The 18,341-nt window shown below is 37.1% G+C and overlaps 1 protein-coding gene and 1 long non-coding RNA gene across 8 annotated transcripts in view; one reads left to right on the forward strand and one right to left on the reverse strand.

The window, feature by feature from the left end:
* The window catches only part of LOC134653454 (uncharacterized), a 105,966-nt gene extending 93,472 nt beyond the window's left edge, over positions 1-12,494 (forward strand). The window contains exon 2 of the long non-coding RNA XR_010097256.1: positions 12,213-12,494. This is a non-coding gene — a long non-coding RNA (uncharacterized LOC134653454). The remainder of the gene's footprint in view (positions 1-12,212) is intronic.
* Positions 1-18,341, reverse strand: part of LOC134653404 (fasciclin-2) — a 151,715-nt gene that overhangs the window by 9,868 nt on the left and 123,506 nt on the right. For all 7 annotated transcript variants that reach the window (XM_063508748.1, XM_063508751.1, XM_063508750.1 and 4 more), the window contains exon 2: positions 1,307-1,469. In XM_063508748.1, coding sequence (XP_063364818.1) covers positions 1,307-1,469 — 163 coding nt within the window. The remainder of the gene's footprint in view (positions 1-1,306; positions 1,470-18,341) is intronic.

Raw genomic sequence — 18,341 nt, forward strand, 5'->3', positions numbered from 1 at the left:
ACCCTTCATGGGCGAGTCCGACTCGCACTTGGCCGCTTTTTATCAAAATATGAAAAGGGATCGAGAACTACCGCAACGATTGGCATGCATTAGGAGGTGACCTATGTCCTTCATTTACTGAGATACCGTAAAATGGGGTGAGTAGGGGCAAAACTGACATTCAAACCTCGATAACATTTTATTTATACATATACAAACTGAATGTTGTATATAATAAGTGTTCCGGACGTTTGTATTTTAGTTTTTATTTTATTTTGGGTAGTTCCATTTCATTTATATAACTTTGACGATAAACAGGAAATCCCACCTCACCCCGTAGTCCCTCATAATTGGGGTGAGATGGGATTTCATACAAAGGTGACTTTGGAAGATTGTTGGATCGAATTTTTTTATTATGAGTATTACTATAGCTCCATTTTAAATTGGAATACATTATTTTTGGAGCAGTAGCCTTAAAATCCCATCTCAACCCCCTTTCATCCCTTCTCTCCCCATTCATAACCCAACTCTCCCCGCGAACCCTACTCACTCCATTTTATGGTACGCTTGTAAAAATGAATATCTTATCTACCTATATCTTATGTTTTGTGAACGTCACGAATAAAAATCTTTTATCTTTTTTTTATCTTTTCATATACGAGTAAGTATAGTAAATTGAACGGTGATGAATCTTCTTATTACAGAAAATCTAAGTCTTCGATTAAAACATTGTATTTATAAAAGAGATTCTGTTTTGTCGATCGTACTGCACTGTGCCGAAGTGTATTAAATATCTTCTTAAAATCTTACGAACCTCTTCATACACTTGAATACATAATAACTTAGGTATTTCCACCGCGACTGCAAGATGAGTGCGGAATTAGAAGCCTTGAGATGGCACTTGGGCGTTTTTTTTTTGTTGTCCCCTACACTTTTTTTTCAAATTTGGGATTTTTTGTTATTTTTTTATGTTGTTATTAAAGTGTCCTAAGGTTTTTATTTCCATTACGTCACCATTTTTCATAGACTTTGTATGGCGGTCGCGGAATGGAAAAATCGAAAAATGTATGGAAATTTTGGGACACTTTTTTTCTCCTATTAGGATAGAAAGAGCTCGTGATTCTGAGTAGAAATAACATAAAAAATCCCAAATTTGAAAAAAAAAGTGTAGGGGACAACAAAAAAAAACGCCCACTTTGCACTATCTTATTAGCATGCTGTTGAGACAATCTACTTTTCTGTGCTCTTTGATTTGATTCGAAACCTTGCGAAGTTTACGGGCGCCTGGATCTATAAGGCCTGGTAGCTAAGTACTAAAAATACTTACGAAGCTGCATTGATGACCTGACCCTTGGGGTCCTTCCACTGCGGCTGCGTGACGAGCCCGGGGTCCGGCGCGTTGGCCTGGCAGGTGAGCACCACCGACTTGCCCACCGCCACCGTTTGCTGCTCCTGCTTCGGGAAGATCTGCAGGCTCTGCCCTGAACATCCTGGGGACAAAGAGAACATCATTAGAGAAGGTTAAAGTAAGACGACGTGGGGACGGTAATCTCGAAGCACTGATAGACTTTATTGAAAGTGGGGTGGTTAGATAGTTAGTTTTCCCTTTATAACCCAAAATAAACACGACCATATAATAGCTATTATAGACTTTGAACACGACTTTTTAAACAACTTTCAGTCAACTCGTCGCGCCTACATTGTTTAATTTTGCCGCCTTCTTCTACTGACCAAGTGGGTTGTGGGACTCGTGGGTGTGCCAGAGTATATCTGCGAGAAAAAGGATTGTATTCATTTTATTTAAATTTAAACCGCAGGTATAAACCGCGGGTATCCCTACACTATAATAAATAATTTAAAAATCCACGTTCATTATTTCGACGGTATATTTAAAAAAAAATTGCCATATCAAAAAAAAACAGGAAAGTTTGTTGCCTGCAGTGGAGCAATGTTTAATTAACTTTACTGCTATTTATTTCGAGGCACGTGACGCTGTAACTCTTAGTTAGTTAGCCCTCTGGCGCAGTACACAGATTACTGACAGCGATGTAACTTTAATACAAAAACCTTTAAAACTAATCGTAAAAATGTAAGTAGGCTAAGTTCTAATCGTAAAAATATAAGTAGGCTAAGTTCTATAAGGCACAATGACTACTTATTAGGTACCTACTGGTGAAAGTGACTTAAGAATGACACTATGTACAGCACTATTGGCACTATAAATGCACATTTTACACCTATAAGTAACTTTGTATAGTCTAGGCTTGAATATGAGGTGTTTTTAAATAACCCGTCATTGAGTGTTAGAATTTGCGAAGTAGGTACCTATAAGTGAGCTCGTGACTTCTATTAGCCTTAATCTTTATCTCGAGAATGTTTTTTAGGGTTCCGTAGCCAAATGGCAAAAACGGAACCCTTATAGGTTCGTCATGTCTGTCTGTCTGTCTGTCCGTCTGTCTGTCCGTCCGTATGTCACAGCCACTTTTCTCCGAAACTATAAGAACTATACTGTTGAAACTTGGTAAGTAGATGTATTCTGTGAACCGCATTAAGATTTTCACACAAAAATAGAAAAAAAACAATTAATTTTTGGGGTTCCCCATACTTCGAACTGAAACTCAAAAATTTTTTTTTTCATCAAACCCATAGGTGTGGGGTATCTATGGATAGGTCTTCAAAAATGATATTGAGGTTTCTAATATCATTTTTTTCTAAACTGAATAGTTTGCGCGAGAGACACTTCCAAAGTGGTAAAATGTGTGTCCCCCCCCTGTAACTTCTAAAATAAGAGAATGATAAAACTAAAAAAAATATATGATGTACATTACCATGTAAACTTCCACCGAAAATTGGTTTGAACGAGATTTAGTAAGTAGTTTTTTTTTATACGTCATAAATCGCCTAAATACGGAACCCTTCATGGGCGAGTCCGACTCGCACTTGGCCGCTTTTTTTTATCGATGGGGACATAAATGATTCACAATTATACCATTTGTGGATTTTGCTTTGGGAATTTTCACTGCTGTTTAAATACAATGATGGCACAAGATAATTTCGCTACTAAAAGCAGAGTTCTGTGCAGCCCTGAAAGTTATGTCTAGCCGAGTAGCCGGTGGTTTCAGTTGCCTGAAAAGTTTGGTAATAACCGAGGTTAACTAACATACACCTTAAGTTACATTAAAACTAATTCATTACTAAGTCTTAGAATTAAAAAAATCGTTTTGTTACTAAAGACCTTTGGATTACTCAACCTTTTTAGTGTTCCGTACAAAACTTTGTTCACGGAACACTTATGGGATCACTTCGGTCTTGTTTTCTTAGATATTATAGGTATTATCACAAAAAAAAACCCGTCAATATTGTTATTGCATGGTAAAATGCCCATATTGATGTGTGGTCTCTATCAAATAAACTTTTCTCACAATAATATGTCAACAGGGAGCGCGTCTGGCTTTTCCGCATCTCGAAGTTTATACAAGTATTTTCAATATAAAGTTGAAATGGAAAAACCCATCATATATGTATATTCAAAATAACATTTGTTGAGATAAAACCTTATCCTTAAAATAAAGGGTTGATTTCTCCCTCTTTTGAGATATCGTGTAATTAGTGTCAACTTTCCACGGACGAACTGGCAGGAGTCTTACTTTATCAAGCCGGCTACCAAATGACAATTGCTTCATTGAGTAATATTTAAGTAAATATTATTTATTGCACCACAAATAAAACAAATTAAAAAAAAACAATTAAGAATATCAAGATTACGCGTAGTTTCTGGTTAAGTTCTATTTAAAAATACATTTTGCTATTATTCTTTTTATAAATCAAAATTTTGAGCGTAATGGCCTTTCCCTTAAATAAAAGTAAATTTGCAGAAAAAATTCTCTAATAGAGAATAGCTTTTAGATATTAAATATAGTTTATTAAATATTTTCCCTTATATAAGTTCCCGAGTAATCTGTAAATATGCATTTCTCTATTGGCTACTAGCCGTATCTATTAAACAACTTTGTATCGTTCGCTGCTATCTGTATCCTGTATCTAAATCTCGCACTGCAGTCTACCTATTCGCAAAACACTTGTACTTTACTGTAAGTTCATTTCCAGTATAATTTGAACCATGTGGTCGTAATAACCGACCTAATCAGAGGTCAGACTAAAGCTGGTATACCATTATCGATGTGAGTATAACAGCAAAGATGATATCTGAGAACTCGAGGGTGGGCATATATGTATGTGAGGGAGGGACATATATGTATATGCTTATTACAGGTGGATTAAGAAAGCTTTGTTAACGTTAAGAAGAGAATAATAGATACTCGTACATGGCTTAGCGATATTTATTAAGTTTGTAGTATCGAGATCGACCACACTGATGTTTATCACATTCACCGTCAGCGCGATCTATGTATATACGTGCTAAGAGCGTAGCTTGTAACATAGGAAAACCCTATGTAGCGAAAAGAGCCTACGAATAGAGAACCCGCCTAGCGGGTCGGTGGCAATGAATGTGTTTAAATATGGTTTGTATGCATATAGAAAAATATTTAATTAAAATAAAACGCATAAGATTCAAATTGGTGTGTGTGTGATCGATTTTAACCTAAAACGAATACCGCATGGCTTTGAGCCTTTGACTGCATTTGTTAGCGTTAATTTTACAATCGTGAATTGTAATGTTATAACTCCTTGGAAAAGGAGATTATGTTGTTGATGCAGTCGTATAAAAGTTTTTTATGCATAGTTAAAGTAATAAAAAAGAAACCAATTCCAACAAGAACATAACAATTGGAATAACTACAGTTCATAACTAAGTCTGCAATGATACTAAGGCGAATCTGAAGCTTTTCTCTCTTTACGAGGGTAGGCTCTGGTGTAGGTTTTATGACGAAATATATACACATTTTAAATTCAAATGAAAAAGTTTATGAAACGTGTAGCGTTAATAAAATTTCCATACGTCTTACGAACCCTAATATCTATATCATAATCATATTCTCCGTGCGTAAAGTCTATTTTTTTATTCGGTAGACTGAAATGACAGTTAATAGTATGAAATGACATTTCATGTTCATACTATTAACTGTCATTTCAGTCTACGGAATAAAAAAATAGACTTTAGGTCGTCACATCTTCAGCTGTTGACAAGTATCGCTGTATCGCCCACCGGGAGGCTGCGGAGGCTCCCAAACTTATTACGACGCCATTTGTTCAGAATCACAAATGTATTTTTCCTGGCTTCATTGTACTTACCGATTACACGCCGCAAAAGAGTATTCGCCTCAGGACAACCCTAGCAAGCTTGCTGGTTACAATAGCGTTAGCGATCTCAAGGTTGCAGTTTTCCTGGTTTATTCGAGTTGAAGGCTAGTCTATGTTCGTAAAGCGACAGGAATAGCGCTTGCAGCGGAGACGCATGGAGCTTTTTTACAATATTTTAAGTATGCAGTTCGCGTTCCACAGACCCTTCCCTCCCTCTTTCCCAACGAGCCGCATTTTATACGGCACTACCAAAATTTCGTCTACGACAAAACAACAAAATTATACAGAATCGGAAAAGTCATTTCAGCAATAAATTCTCTAGATAATTTCTTAAATAAGAGCTTGTCAGTGTAGATGAAAATAAACGAGACAGATAATAAGATTTATGTTGATTTAGCAATGATGAAAACCGACGGACGAGGGAGATGAACTTTTATTATATGTATAAAAAATAACTTGAGGAAAACCTCTGGCGTACAGGCATGCAAATTGGCTGGGGGAATTTGTATTGAATTCCCATATGAAAGAGCCATCCCTCTGGCTTTATAGCCGTACGAAGTGAATTCTCAAAAGATGGACTCTGTCAAGAAAATATCATTGCGATTTTGTTTTTGAGTAAAAAGTTTTAAGGATAAAACAAGTGTTAATCTCCATGAATTTACAATTGGGTTTAGGGATCCCCAGAGCAGCATTTAACAAGAAAACTTTCGCAGTACGGAAAGGCGTTATATGCAAGATCGGCGCATCAAAGCCTTCTATGAATTTTGCAGAAATGTATACCTCGGAGGCATAAGAGAATTGAACTGCTCGTGTACGCTCTCATCCTCTCATCTCTATCTCACTTTACATTAAACTATAAGCTTTAATGTTTATAAAACAAGGTGGCTTTTCTAGTTGCATAAATGCATAAGATACACGCTTGGCGCAGTAAGCGGTCATGAAATTACGCGGACAGGCATCGGGGAGAGAGGGGAAGGACAAATTCGCCAACGAGGGGACAAGTGAAATAAGCGAGCGGCGGATTAAAGGGTTTGCGGAAAATTTGTATGCTTCATAACGGCTCCCCACTCAGTTTTGTATTACCAATTATGTTCATTTAATTCCTAACAAGCTCTTCGGTCGGATTTGCGGATGCGTGACGGAAAATTCATTAACGAGGCTCTGTTGTTCTGCTGAAATGACTGTCGGGATGTGTACAGATGTAGAATTAAATTTGCTAAAACCCTGGCACTGAGGCGCCAATCTGACAATAAAGAGGAGAAAATTGTGGGCGCCAGTGGCCATAAGCAGGCAACATTATGTTTCAAGCTGCATTCGCATTATGGTCACAAACAGCATATAGTCACATCTATCTAGATGAAGTTGAATCCAACAATTTTTGCTTGGTTTGACACATTTGGCAAGAACTTTGGTGTTGCTAGGTATAAAAACTAGGTATTTTAGTTCTTTATTTAATTTCTACTACTGTACCTACTTATGAAAGTTTTCTATTATGCATACAAAATTATATTTACAAGAACATCACAATTTTAAATAAATTTAGAAAAAAAAACAAATATAAATTTAGTTTTTATATATGTGTACGCAAAACCTTTTACGAGACAGAAAACGGACTGACGTAATAAACGACCCTCTTCCCCTAAACACCTTTTAACATCACCTTTGACTCGTACAATAGGCAAATCGTAATACGGCGGTGCAACGAACCGAGGCAGTTTCAGGTCTACCGGAGACGTCCCTCGGCCCCATTGGAAATCAGTCTCAAGACCGCACGGCGATCTACCCTGTATAGGTACGTACATACAATTGTATATCCGGATAACTCAAGTGCGACAAGTAACATTGTTTTAATATTGCAACGTTATTATTCTTCGGTGGTGTCTCAGTGCCGTTTTCCGGAAATCTCTCTTGTCAGGCCTGTGGTAGGGCATGTCGGTCTCGCATCGGTCTATTCAGCCACCAAAAAAGGTGTTTCTCCGGTGTTACATCATAAATCGTCTGGAATAGATGCAAAGGCCAATGATGATGATGATGATGATTATTCTTCGGAAATAATAATTCGATTTTGTTTAGTACCTAGTTTTTATGTACAAAGCGAATTTTGCTACGGTAATAAAATAACAATTGACAGTTAACAGCAAGCAGCGTAGGTTTTGAATTAAATTGATAAGGATATCAACCCAATGTCAACTGGCAATCGATTAATAGTAAATGCTAATCGAAACATGAATAAAACAACCCTTCGTCGCATCTGTAATCCCGATACACTTTTACTTTATTTCGCATTTCGATAAATAATTGTCATCTTGGATGCCTTTGTTATAATACAATCCCTGCATCTTGAAAATTTTTGACGTGTTATTTGTATAGGTTATTTGTGTCTTCAAGCGCTTCTTGCATCTTTACCCCAATTAGGCACCGAAATCTTTGGCTAAACTTAGATGAGTTTTCAGGCCCTCCCTACATTCTTATTCTGAAGAGAATTTGAGAATAGAACATTGCAAATACGAACAGGGTATAGTGATTAATCGCGTGGGCATTATTTCCCAATTAAGCCCACCTACCCCATTGCCAGGGGAGCGTCGGCGAAGTTGGAACAAACAGGATTGTGCTCCGTCTGTTGCCGAAAACCCCGAAATCTGTTGACGGTAGAAAAGCCGAAAATTGACGCGCATAATTAAGGAACTCGGTATGTTAGTTGGTTCTAAGCACATAAGTTGTTGCCTAAGTCTGTTTGTTGTACTCGGAGGATTTCCGATATCGTCTAAATTAGGCACAATACCAACCAGCAACAGCGTTGTTAGGCATGCTCATAATATTAAATTCAAGACAAGAATAAGGAGAAAAGTATGTACTTATAAGTTAATTATTTTGACTTTTGTTTCCCTGTCTGATTCTTGAGCCCAGCGGCCGGAAAGAGCAATAATAACTATACCATTTTTAAAATTCGGAACTTTTCTTCCGAATTTTGAAGTCTACTTCTGAGCAAACCTCTACGTTGGTTTCTAAAAGTCAGGCCAGTAGTGCGTTATCCACAAAAACAAAGAGAGATCGCAAATTAGACTATAATTAACTCGAGTTATAAATAGAAAATCATACAAATTATTATCTATTTATACAAATATACGAGAAAGTTACGTTTTGTAAGTTATTCCCTATATATAGAAGTTGAAGTTATAATTATGAAGTATTGTAGGTGTAAATGTACGAAGCATCATTTTTCGGTACGTTTGCCAAATCCATTCCTCAATCAGGCTAACAATATGAAGCGTCTGTTTTCCCGTGTTGTAAACAGACGACAATGGAATCTGACAAGCCAGTTCACCCCATTTGACATGTGACTCCTCGGGCTCCGAAAAGGCCGTCTGAGGGAAATGAGATAAATTATATACAGCTATGGTTTGTTTGTTCAACGAAAGGGGCCACACCACCTGCGGCGGAACGTTACTCATCTCCCAAAGCCAGGGCTCGGAAACCGTTTTATTTTTCAAACCGGTTTCGTTCACTCGGGAACGAAAAGGATTTCGTTTCCGTTTGCGGTTACCGGTTAAAGAAGTGTTCTATTGAGATACTGATTTATGCCAATTCGTTCGCCTTCCGTTTTCGTGGAACGAAATTAACCGGTTAAATTGAAAATATTGAAGCGAGATAGAACGAGTAAGTATTGCTATATTTCACGTATAACAACGAGTTTAACCGAGTCTCCGAAAGCCAAGTGTAGCCGGTATTATATCGTTCCCTGCGAATCATAAAATTCCGTTCCCTCTTCTTACCGGTTAGGAGAGAGAACGTAATCTTTTAGTTTGCGTTCCATCAATTAACCGGTTTTTAATGAATAATATAACGGTTTCGGAACGATGTTAACAGGTATTTCAATACCGGTTCCAAGCTCTGCCCAAAGCTCTTGTAATCGAAGAAAGTCGTAATGATTCTGCACAAAAGCGTCTTATATCTTATACAACCTAACTCGAACCAGGTGCTCGAGTTCCTGGGATTACCATTAACGTGCCTATTTAGAGTAAACGAACATCCGTAACAATAAATTTGGAAGGTAATGCCGCTAAACTTGGCTAGGGGCGTCGTCATTATCAGTTTAGCTGGAGGGTCTGAAAAATATAAAAAGGCCGATCTCCGTTGAGTGCGAGGGCGTAACGAAGTGTGGCCCACTTAAAACAATAGCTAAATACGAGGGTCGGTCCGCGAGGCCATTGTTCTCAAAACGGGAGACCACTCAATATTGTGCTGAATTCGTGGTATTTTTATGGGGAGCGTTTGGAGTCCTTTATTGGTTTGGATATTTACGGCGTCCCGCGGGCCATATAAATTTGAGTCGTTTTTGGAAACCTCTCAGCCTGTTGCGTAAACCGTAAGTATAAAGTTTATATTGTATGAGTTATTGTTATAGTCGACTTGCAAATACAAGTAATATTTGTATTCGGTACTACCTACAGAAGGGACTGTATTTTTATCATTCCCAACGTAAAATCTGCGATATTTCTCTTTCCGCACAGACTTTAGTGAGGATTATATTGATAATACAAGGGATTTTTTTTACATCAAGTAAATTTTTACAATTTGCGAAATAATAAGAATTTTCACCTACAAAAACATAAGATATCGCAAATTGATCCAATTTCACCCCTGTCTTTGTCAGACCATTAATTACTACTTGATGCTAACCCCCGCACCCCTTGTACCCCGCAACCCCGGTTCAACCCCGGTTTATTGGCCGCAAACAAACCTAGCCTTCACCCCGTATTTGTTTATTACCTTTGCGAACTTCAACTGTAATTGACTTTTACGAAGATATTTCGGTTTTAACGAAGAATGTAATGGAAACGAAACTTTTAGATGTTTACTGGCAATGATAACTGTGCTGTGTGTATTTTGTGATTGGGTAAAGTAACCTATGTGGTCCAGTCCGTTTTTATTAAATTGACTTTAACTACCGAAATAAACTTTGAAAACTATACCTCTACTTAAATACTCAAAAACCGACGTTTCAATGTTTCTGCTGTAACTTAAATTAACTTTTAACTCAAAAATCCGTGACGCAGACCGAAGAATTAATGAAACTTGTAAAGAGTGCGGTTTGTCTGTTATCCGAAGAATGTGATGACGTCACGACCCGGTGGGGTCGAAATAAAGTTTTGATTAATAAAAGGATGTAAGTTCATAGTATTCCCTTGACGTTTATAATTTTCTCCGCATGGAGGACTCGGACCACCTACGCGTCGATTACAGTCAATTCTCAACCGAGGCTAATCTCACTTTAGTCGTGAAACTTATTCATTCATGTACCGATGTAGTCGCCATCAGATATATCGGAGCGGCCGAGGCGCTCAAAAATATCTGAACACGCACTCTAAGGCCTTGACAATAGAGGCGTGTTCAGATATTTGTGAGCGCCCTGGCCGCTCCGATATATCTGATGGCGACTGTACAAGTGTTACTTTAATCTGTACACTATTAAAGTTATAAAGAGAAGTATTCGTTGCAACTTATCTGTTTAACTACACACTTTTGTTTTTTATAGTAGGTACCTATTTATAATGAAATGAAATAATTTAGATGGCCACCCATTGCAATAAAACTTGTGTAACTTCAAAGGGAAATGCCGACTCGCGAGGAATGCCAATTTGTTTTGGCAAGATAAACGCCCCGATTTCTAAGACGCGTAATTAAAATTATTCGGTGAAATATTGATTAAAAACAGCTTTGTAAGATGCATATCATTGGGCCCTATTAGCTTTTAAATGAGGACTTTATCTACTTCACTACTACTGCACAGACTGCAGCCCAACAGCATCAGGTGCTCTATTATTTACGTCAGTAAATTAGCAGGCTTTGACTTTTCCACTCAAATAAAGAACGATGTGGTAGCCAGGCACTCTAGCGTTCATGACGACGGGTCTGAAAAACATTCATTGCACAGTTATGCACAGACTGTAGTATGATAATTATCATCACATGCATTATTTACATCACGTATAAATTATTAAATTACCATGGCAATATTGCGCGAGCCTTGAAAAGAAGCGCCTTTTCAAAGTTATCGTTTATCACAATCTCATCGATACCCTTTCGGTCACTTAACTTCCTAAAGAATTTCTATCTTTTATGAGGACATTATCTGCATAACATTAACTGCATAGACTGCACGCAGTCTGACAGCATCAAGTGCATTATTTACGTCACATATCAAATTAGCAGGCGTTGTAATTTCATTACTGTGGCAATAACGCGCGTCCCTGCGCGCCCGTGATTTGTATTCTGTACCTCGCCGCGTCTGACCAGATTAATTACCAGCCCCATGTTTGCCAATAAGCCTGACTTGATCTTTGATGAAATGCAGATTTACGTGCCACCTGATAAGATGGAGATTCGAGCCGGTAGCAAATAATTTGGCTAATTTTAGTTACGTAAGTGTTTAGAACGAAACAATGAAAATTTCATCAGATCGTACTTAGAGATGATGAAACTAAGTTAGTAATCTCTACAATTAAAGAAAATAAAAGAGAAAAAATTAAACGAATCAATTGTGCAAATTATTAAAGAATAGAATAATAACTATATTAGTAAAACTCAGAAAAGCAAGCCTACTTAAAAATTAAAGAAATTCTATGTTTTTTTTTACACTTGTTCAGAAATCATACCATAGAAACGATGTTTACCATGTTTTGATTTATTGTTGTTTACAAAAACGTTTTGATATTCAACCTCAAAGCGCCGTGACTTTTCTTTAATAGACTACGGAGTTAAAGCCATTAATTTTCGAGATATTTACGTAAACCATTGTGCTATTTTTGTTATTTACTACGTTATCTTGCTTCACACAGCACTTCAACGGACTTTAAAATAAACAGTAAAAATACAAATCTTGATATTTCTCTTTAAGAAAACATGTCAAAGAAACCATAAAAAGCGGCCAAGTGCGAGTCGGACTCGCCCATGAAGGGTTCCGTATTTAGGCGATTTATGACGTATTAAAAAAAAACTACTTACTAGATCTCGATCAAACCAATTTTCGGTGGAAGTTTACATGGTAATGTACATCGTATATTTTTTTTAGTTTTATCATTCTCTTATTTTAGAAGTTACAGGAGGGGGGGGGACACATTTTACCACTTTGGAAGTGTCTCTCGCGCAAACTATTCAGTTTAGAAAAAAATGATATTAGAAACCTCAATATCATTTTTGAAGACCTATCCATAGATACCCCACACGTATGGGTTTGATGAAAAAAAATTTTTTGAGTTTCAGTTCGAAGTATGGGGAACCCCAAAAAATTATTGTTTTTTTTTCTATTTTTGTGTGAAAATCTTAATGCGGTTCACAGAATACATCTACTTACCAAGTTTCAACAGTATAGTTCTTATAGTTTCGGAGAAAAGTGGCTGTGACATACGGACGGACAGACGGACAGACGGACAGACGGACAGACAGACAGACATGACGAATCTATAAGGGTTCCGTTTTTTGCCATTTGGCTACGGAACCCTAAAAACCGGCTAAGTGCGAGTCGGACTCGCGCACGGAGGGTTCCGCACCATCAACAAAAAATAGAGCAAAACAAGCAAAAAAAAACAAGCAAAAAAACGGTCACCCATCCAAGTATTGACCCCGCCCGACGTTGCTTAACTTCGGTCAAAAATCACGTTTGTTGTATGGGAGCCCCACTTAAATCTTTATTTTATTCTGTTTTTAGTATTTGTTGTTATAGCGGCAACAGAAATACATCATCTGTGAAAATTTCAACTGTCTAGCTATCACGGTTCGTGAGATACAGCCTAGTGACAGACGGACGGACGGACGGACGGACGGACGGACAGCGGAGTCTTAATAATAGGGTCCCGTTTTTACCCTTTGGGTACGGAACCCTAAAAACAAACTCAAACCTAGAACACGGACAAGTAACACAAACTCGCTACCAAACACCATCATATTTACCTAAAGCTTACCGATATTTTTTCGCAAATTCGCATCCATAATCCAAAGACAAACAGGCAAGCGTGAGCAAACGCATATGTACCTCAGAAAGCTGATCGCTGGTCCTCTGATCACGTGCTGTTTGCTGAACATTTACTACACGTATAACAGCCGTAAGAGACCTTGGGAAACGCACTGAATAATTGACCTTATTAACGCGCTGTAAATTTCAAATTTGAACTGATTTTCCAATGGCTGTAAATACTGTGGGTATGGTAGTAGTTGTTACAGGGGACTGACATACGTGCCTCACACTTCTGTTAAGATATTAAAAGATGCCCAACTTTATTGGCAGTTGACAAAACTAGCATACTTTGAAAATAATTCAAATTTAAAAAACTTCAGTGTAAGTACCTACGTACTTAAAAGGGCAATCATTAATCACGTAATGGTGGCTCAAAAATAATAATAATAATAAAATAAAACAAACAATAATAAACCTAGTATCTTTGGCACTTTTGGGCTGGGTGGGGGTCGGAATGGGGGTGATAAGTAGGTTAGTTTATTAATAGTGTGTTTTTTAAGGTAGTTGTAGTGTCTTTGTTTTTTTTTATTGTATTATTGTATTTATTAATTTATGGAACAATAATAAAATAAAATAAATAAATAAAAAATATTTCTTGACCATACTTTTCTGAAAAGGTTCGTAGAGCGATTTAAGTAAGACAACTAAGTAATAGGTATTACGAAATATTTTATAAGCATTCATGGATATTTTGAGCCAGGGATCGGATACCGGTATTTTTTGTATGGGAACGGAAACGGTATTTTTTCGTTCTTTGCTAATTACTTCATTTCTAATTGGGCAATCTAATAATACGAAGCCGTAACCTAAAAACACAACTGAGTCCTACATTTCGAGTATAAAATAATTCGAAAAATATGGTTATTTCTAAGTTTTTGCAAAAAACCGGTTCCGATCCCTGTTTTGAGCAAAGAAAAGCCGCGAAGTTTTGTATAGGTAAGTGCCATTTATTCATTTTGGACTAAGTCTAGAAATAGTTTCAACATATTTAGAAAATGAACAGTATGGCCTAACATCCATCGGGCTAGGATAGACCAAAAATTACCGTAAAATGGGGTGAGTAGGGTCAAAACTGACTTCCAAACCTCGATAACATTTTATTTTTACATATGCAAACTGAATGGTGTATATAATAAGTGTTCCGGACGTTTGTATTTTAGTTTTTATTTTATTTTGGGTAGTTCCATTTCATAACTTTGACGATAAACAGGAAATCCCACCTCACCCCGTAGTCCCTCGTATTTGGGGTGAGATGGGATTTCATACAAAGGTGATTTTGGAAGATTGTTGGATCGATGTTTTTTTATTATGAGTATTACTATAGCTCCATTTTAAATTGGAATACATTATTTTTGTAGCAGTAGCCTTAAAATCCCATCTCACCCCCCTTTCATCCCTTCTCTCCCCATTCATAACCCAACTCTCCCCGCGAACCCTACTCACCCCATTTTACGGTACCAAAATCCTCTTCACGTGGGTATGTAATGAATAGCCCTCTAAATAACTTAAGGTACAAGTTTAGTTCTAACCCGACACCCGTAAATTCTACGTAAGATACCAGTCATTATTTAAGGCGACGCGACGTGGAACCAACATACGAATCTCTTGAGACAGATATTGTAATTGTGGTTGGCAACATTTCGTTCCCGTAATGCATGTGGGTGTTTTAAAACTATTGCGGGCGAGTTAGTTAATGTGATTTGTGGGGTTTTGAGAGCAGGGTTTATTTTATTTGGAGGTGTTTTTGTGCATTATACCATTTATACCTCGAGTTTAAACTTCTCTACTTATTTGTGTCTAAACGTACAAGCATTAACAGTCACCTAAGTAATAGCTTAAAACAGTATGTAAAGAGAGGGCGGCAATTTCTGCCAACAAACTGTTATACAGTTTGGCGGAGGTTGTGCCAATGCAAGAATGTATACTGTTAATGAATACCTAAATGTTTTTTTTTATATCGACAAACGCTATTTCTATATATCACGAGTAGGTATTTATGATTCGATTGGCGTTTCTTATAAACGATCACTTAGCCGCCAGTTTTACGTTCAGTTGTAGTGGCCAAAAAAACACAAATTATACGTACGCTCATGACCAATAAAACGGATCACTTGGTATGGAAATCTCCATTGAAATACGTTTTTTCTCCTTATGAGTGTAGAACTAAATAGAATCCTTCTCCTGTGGGTCCAACCCATTTAAACATGAGGCGATATATCACTTGACTTTGTTTAAGCAAATTGGTAGCATGACGCCATCGTTGGATTCTAAAGTGAGCAAATAGTTAAGGAAACTTCTTACCGCTTTGTCATGTAATGCACAATGGTATCCTTAGTGTTAAATACGTTTATTGTATAACTAGCGACTCGCCCCGGCATCGCACGGGTTAACAAAGTAAACATAAACCTTCCTCTTGATTACTCTGTCTATTAAAAAAACCGCATCAAAATCCGTTACGTAGTTTAGATCTAGTATTACATAGGGACAGACAGACAGCCGGAAGCAATGTTGTTTTATATTTTATACTATGTAGTGATGCGTTGAGCTTTCTTCCACTAGTTAGTTGAATAAACTTATAGATAGGTTAGGATTAAATAGCATTTGCGCAAAATGTGGCGAATAAATCCCGATGTAACCCCAAATGGCCTAGAAAGACTGAGCATCTTGTCAAATGCTCATTAGAAGTGTTTTAGCGGTTCATCATTTTATCAACAGTGTTTTAAATCGAAACAAGTGCCGTTATTCTCAGTGGATAAATAAACACTGCAGGTATTCAATTCTTTAGAATCATCAGATTTCCTCCTATAGAAATGGCAGGACCATGAAGTAAATACATAGTGTCAACTTGGTAACAAAAGTACTGATAAACTCAGCCAAATTCAATAGGTAGCATCCATTACTTTACACAAGTCGTTGGTAGCAACTCCGGAAATTCGGGACATGTGGACTACTTTCGTTACGAAAGCGCTTTGTCGTTTTTATGGGTTTTTGAACACACATGAGGCAATTTTGAAAAAGCGGCTTATTAAAAGTCTTGATGGGTTGTTTTACACCGGCCGTCCTGTGCTGAATACGAAACTGAGTTTCGTATTCAGCACAGGACGGCCGGTGTAAAACAACCCATCAAGACTTTTAATAAGCCGCTTTTTCAAAATTGCCTCATGTGTGTTCAAAAACCCATAAAAACGACAAAGCGCTTCCCTAAAGCTAATATGAAAAACGAGATACTTATAATTAAATTCTCAAAAGATTCTTCAAAGTCACGGGTTGATTTAGGACGAGTGAAATTCTGCCCTCCTAAGCTAAAAAGCGGTATTTTCATATAGTTTTCTTTGAAAATACGGCCTTTAGCTTTGGAGGGCAGAATTGGCTGGAAGCCGCAAACCGCTTTATTACCATCGCGACTTTATTACAAACTCCAGCGACAAATGTGACAACGACAGTCGGGAAATTGGAAAATGTGACGTGTCAAAAAAACAGGAAGTGGCTGTGCGACGATGGAGAGGGCGGGTTTATACTTTTTCCGTCTGGCCGAGATGGTTGTGTTCATTCGAAATGACGACTGACCGCCTCCGATTGGTTTGATGAGGGTGATGTTTTGTAGCTGATATTCCTTTTACGATTTCATGCTTACATTATAACTATGTACCATAAACAACGGTGCTCTGTAAAATGCATACCATTAAATAATAACTTTCTTTTTACTGGCGACATTAAAAAAAAGTTAGAACGAATTCAAATTCTGGTATGAATACCCCGTTTTAATTTGGTTTTTAAATATCAAAAGACAGCATAATAATTCAAGAACATGCATACCATAAAAAGGCATTTAATGGTATAAATTATATGCACTTTACAAAGCACCTTATTAGAATGGGATAATAGAAATTTTTGTGTTTAATCACAAAATGATGATGTCGTCAGTTTAGTTTATCGGCGGCATTTGATTGTATATTTTTAGCTCTAAGTATAACTTTTTCTTGTTCCTGTTATTTTATTTATCGTATGGCATTATATAAATGTAGACATTGTGTTTTGTTTCTGTCAAAGCTCTATTTGTAAAATTGCGAATTCCCCCAAGTGAAATGCTTATTGACACTAAACTGTCAATCACTTGTCGTGAAGGCACGTTTTTTCACGCGATGCGAAAACACTTTTACTGCCTTCAATACTGACTAATATGGACGAAGTGCGCTGCGTGGGAAAAATGTGAACTTTGGTGGGACATCTTCATATTTCTACTAGGCAATTGACAGCTGTCCACTATGAGATAGCCAAAGGGCGACACAGTTATACACAGACTAGAGTGTATAAATAAAAAAGTCATAGAATTTAACTCTCAGAAAAATATATCGTGTTTTTGGGTTGATGTTACAGGCGTTTCGAGGCCTCATATTTTTGGACACATTTTGATGAAGTGTCTCTTCATGTCAATGACATCTCTAGTTAGAGAGTTATCAGGGATGACAAAACCAAAAATATCATCAAAATATTGATACATTTCGTTATAAATGTGTCAAAAAAATTGTCGGATCATAACTCTCTGTACAAAGACGTTCATATATACATATAGATAATCATGTAATTGTGTACTTAGTCGAGAAAACTAATACCAAACTGTTACGCATCGGCAGTAACAACATGTGGAACAAGTGAAGTTAGATTAATTCGTACTTCGTAACAATTTTATTCGGCAGTCTAGTTGGATTGAGCAAGTTTTGAATTAGTTCGGGTGCTCCGTATGGTGGATGGCAGGATGTTCGGATTAGATTGACATAGTCGCAATTGTTATGTGGCACATATGCAGATGGCAGGATGTATTTGTGAATTAATGTTTGTCAAGAATTTTAATTCTTAATAAATAAAAGAAATATGTACATAAAATCGAAATACAAAAATAAATAAAATTATACTTATAAATAAACTAAAATAAAGAAGCTCACGCAAAAAAATAAATCACACTCGCTGCGTTGCCGTGTTGAATTGCAATGGATATCCTTTGCATTAGAATTTATCTGATTCAATATCAATAAAAACAAATGTATAGGCTATGGTGTCCGCTTGGCATCACTCTGTACGTATAAAA

This window comes from Cydia amplana, chromosome 13, assembly GCF_948474715.1.
Source record: "Cydia amplana chromosome 13, ilCydAmpl1.1, whole genome shotgun sequence".
NCBI classification, from domain to species: domain Eukaryota; kingdom Metazoa; phylum Arthropoda; class Insecta; order Lepidoptera; family Tortricidae; genus Cydia; species Cydia amplana.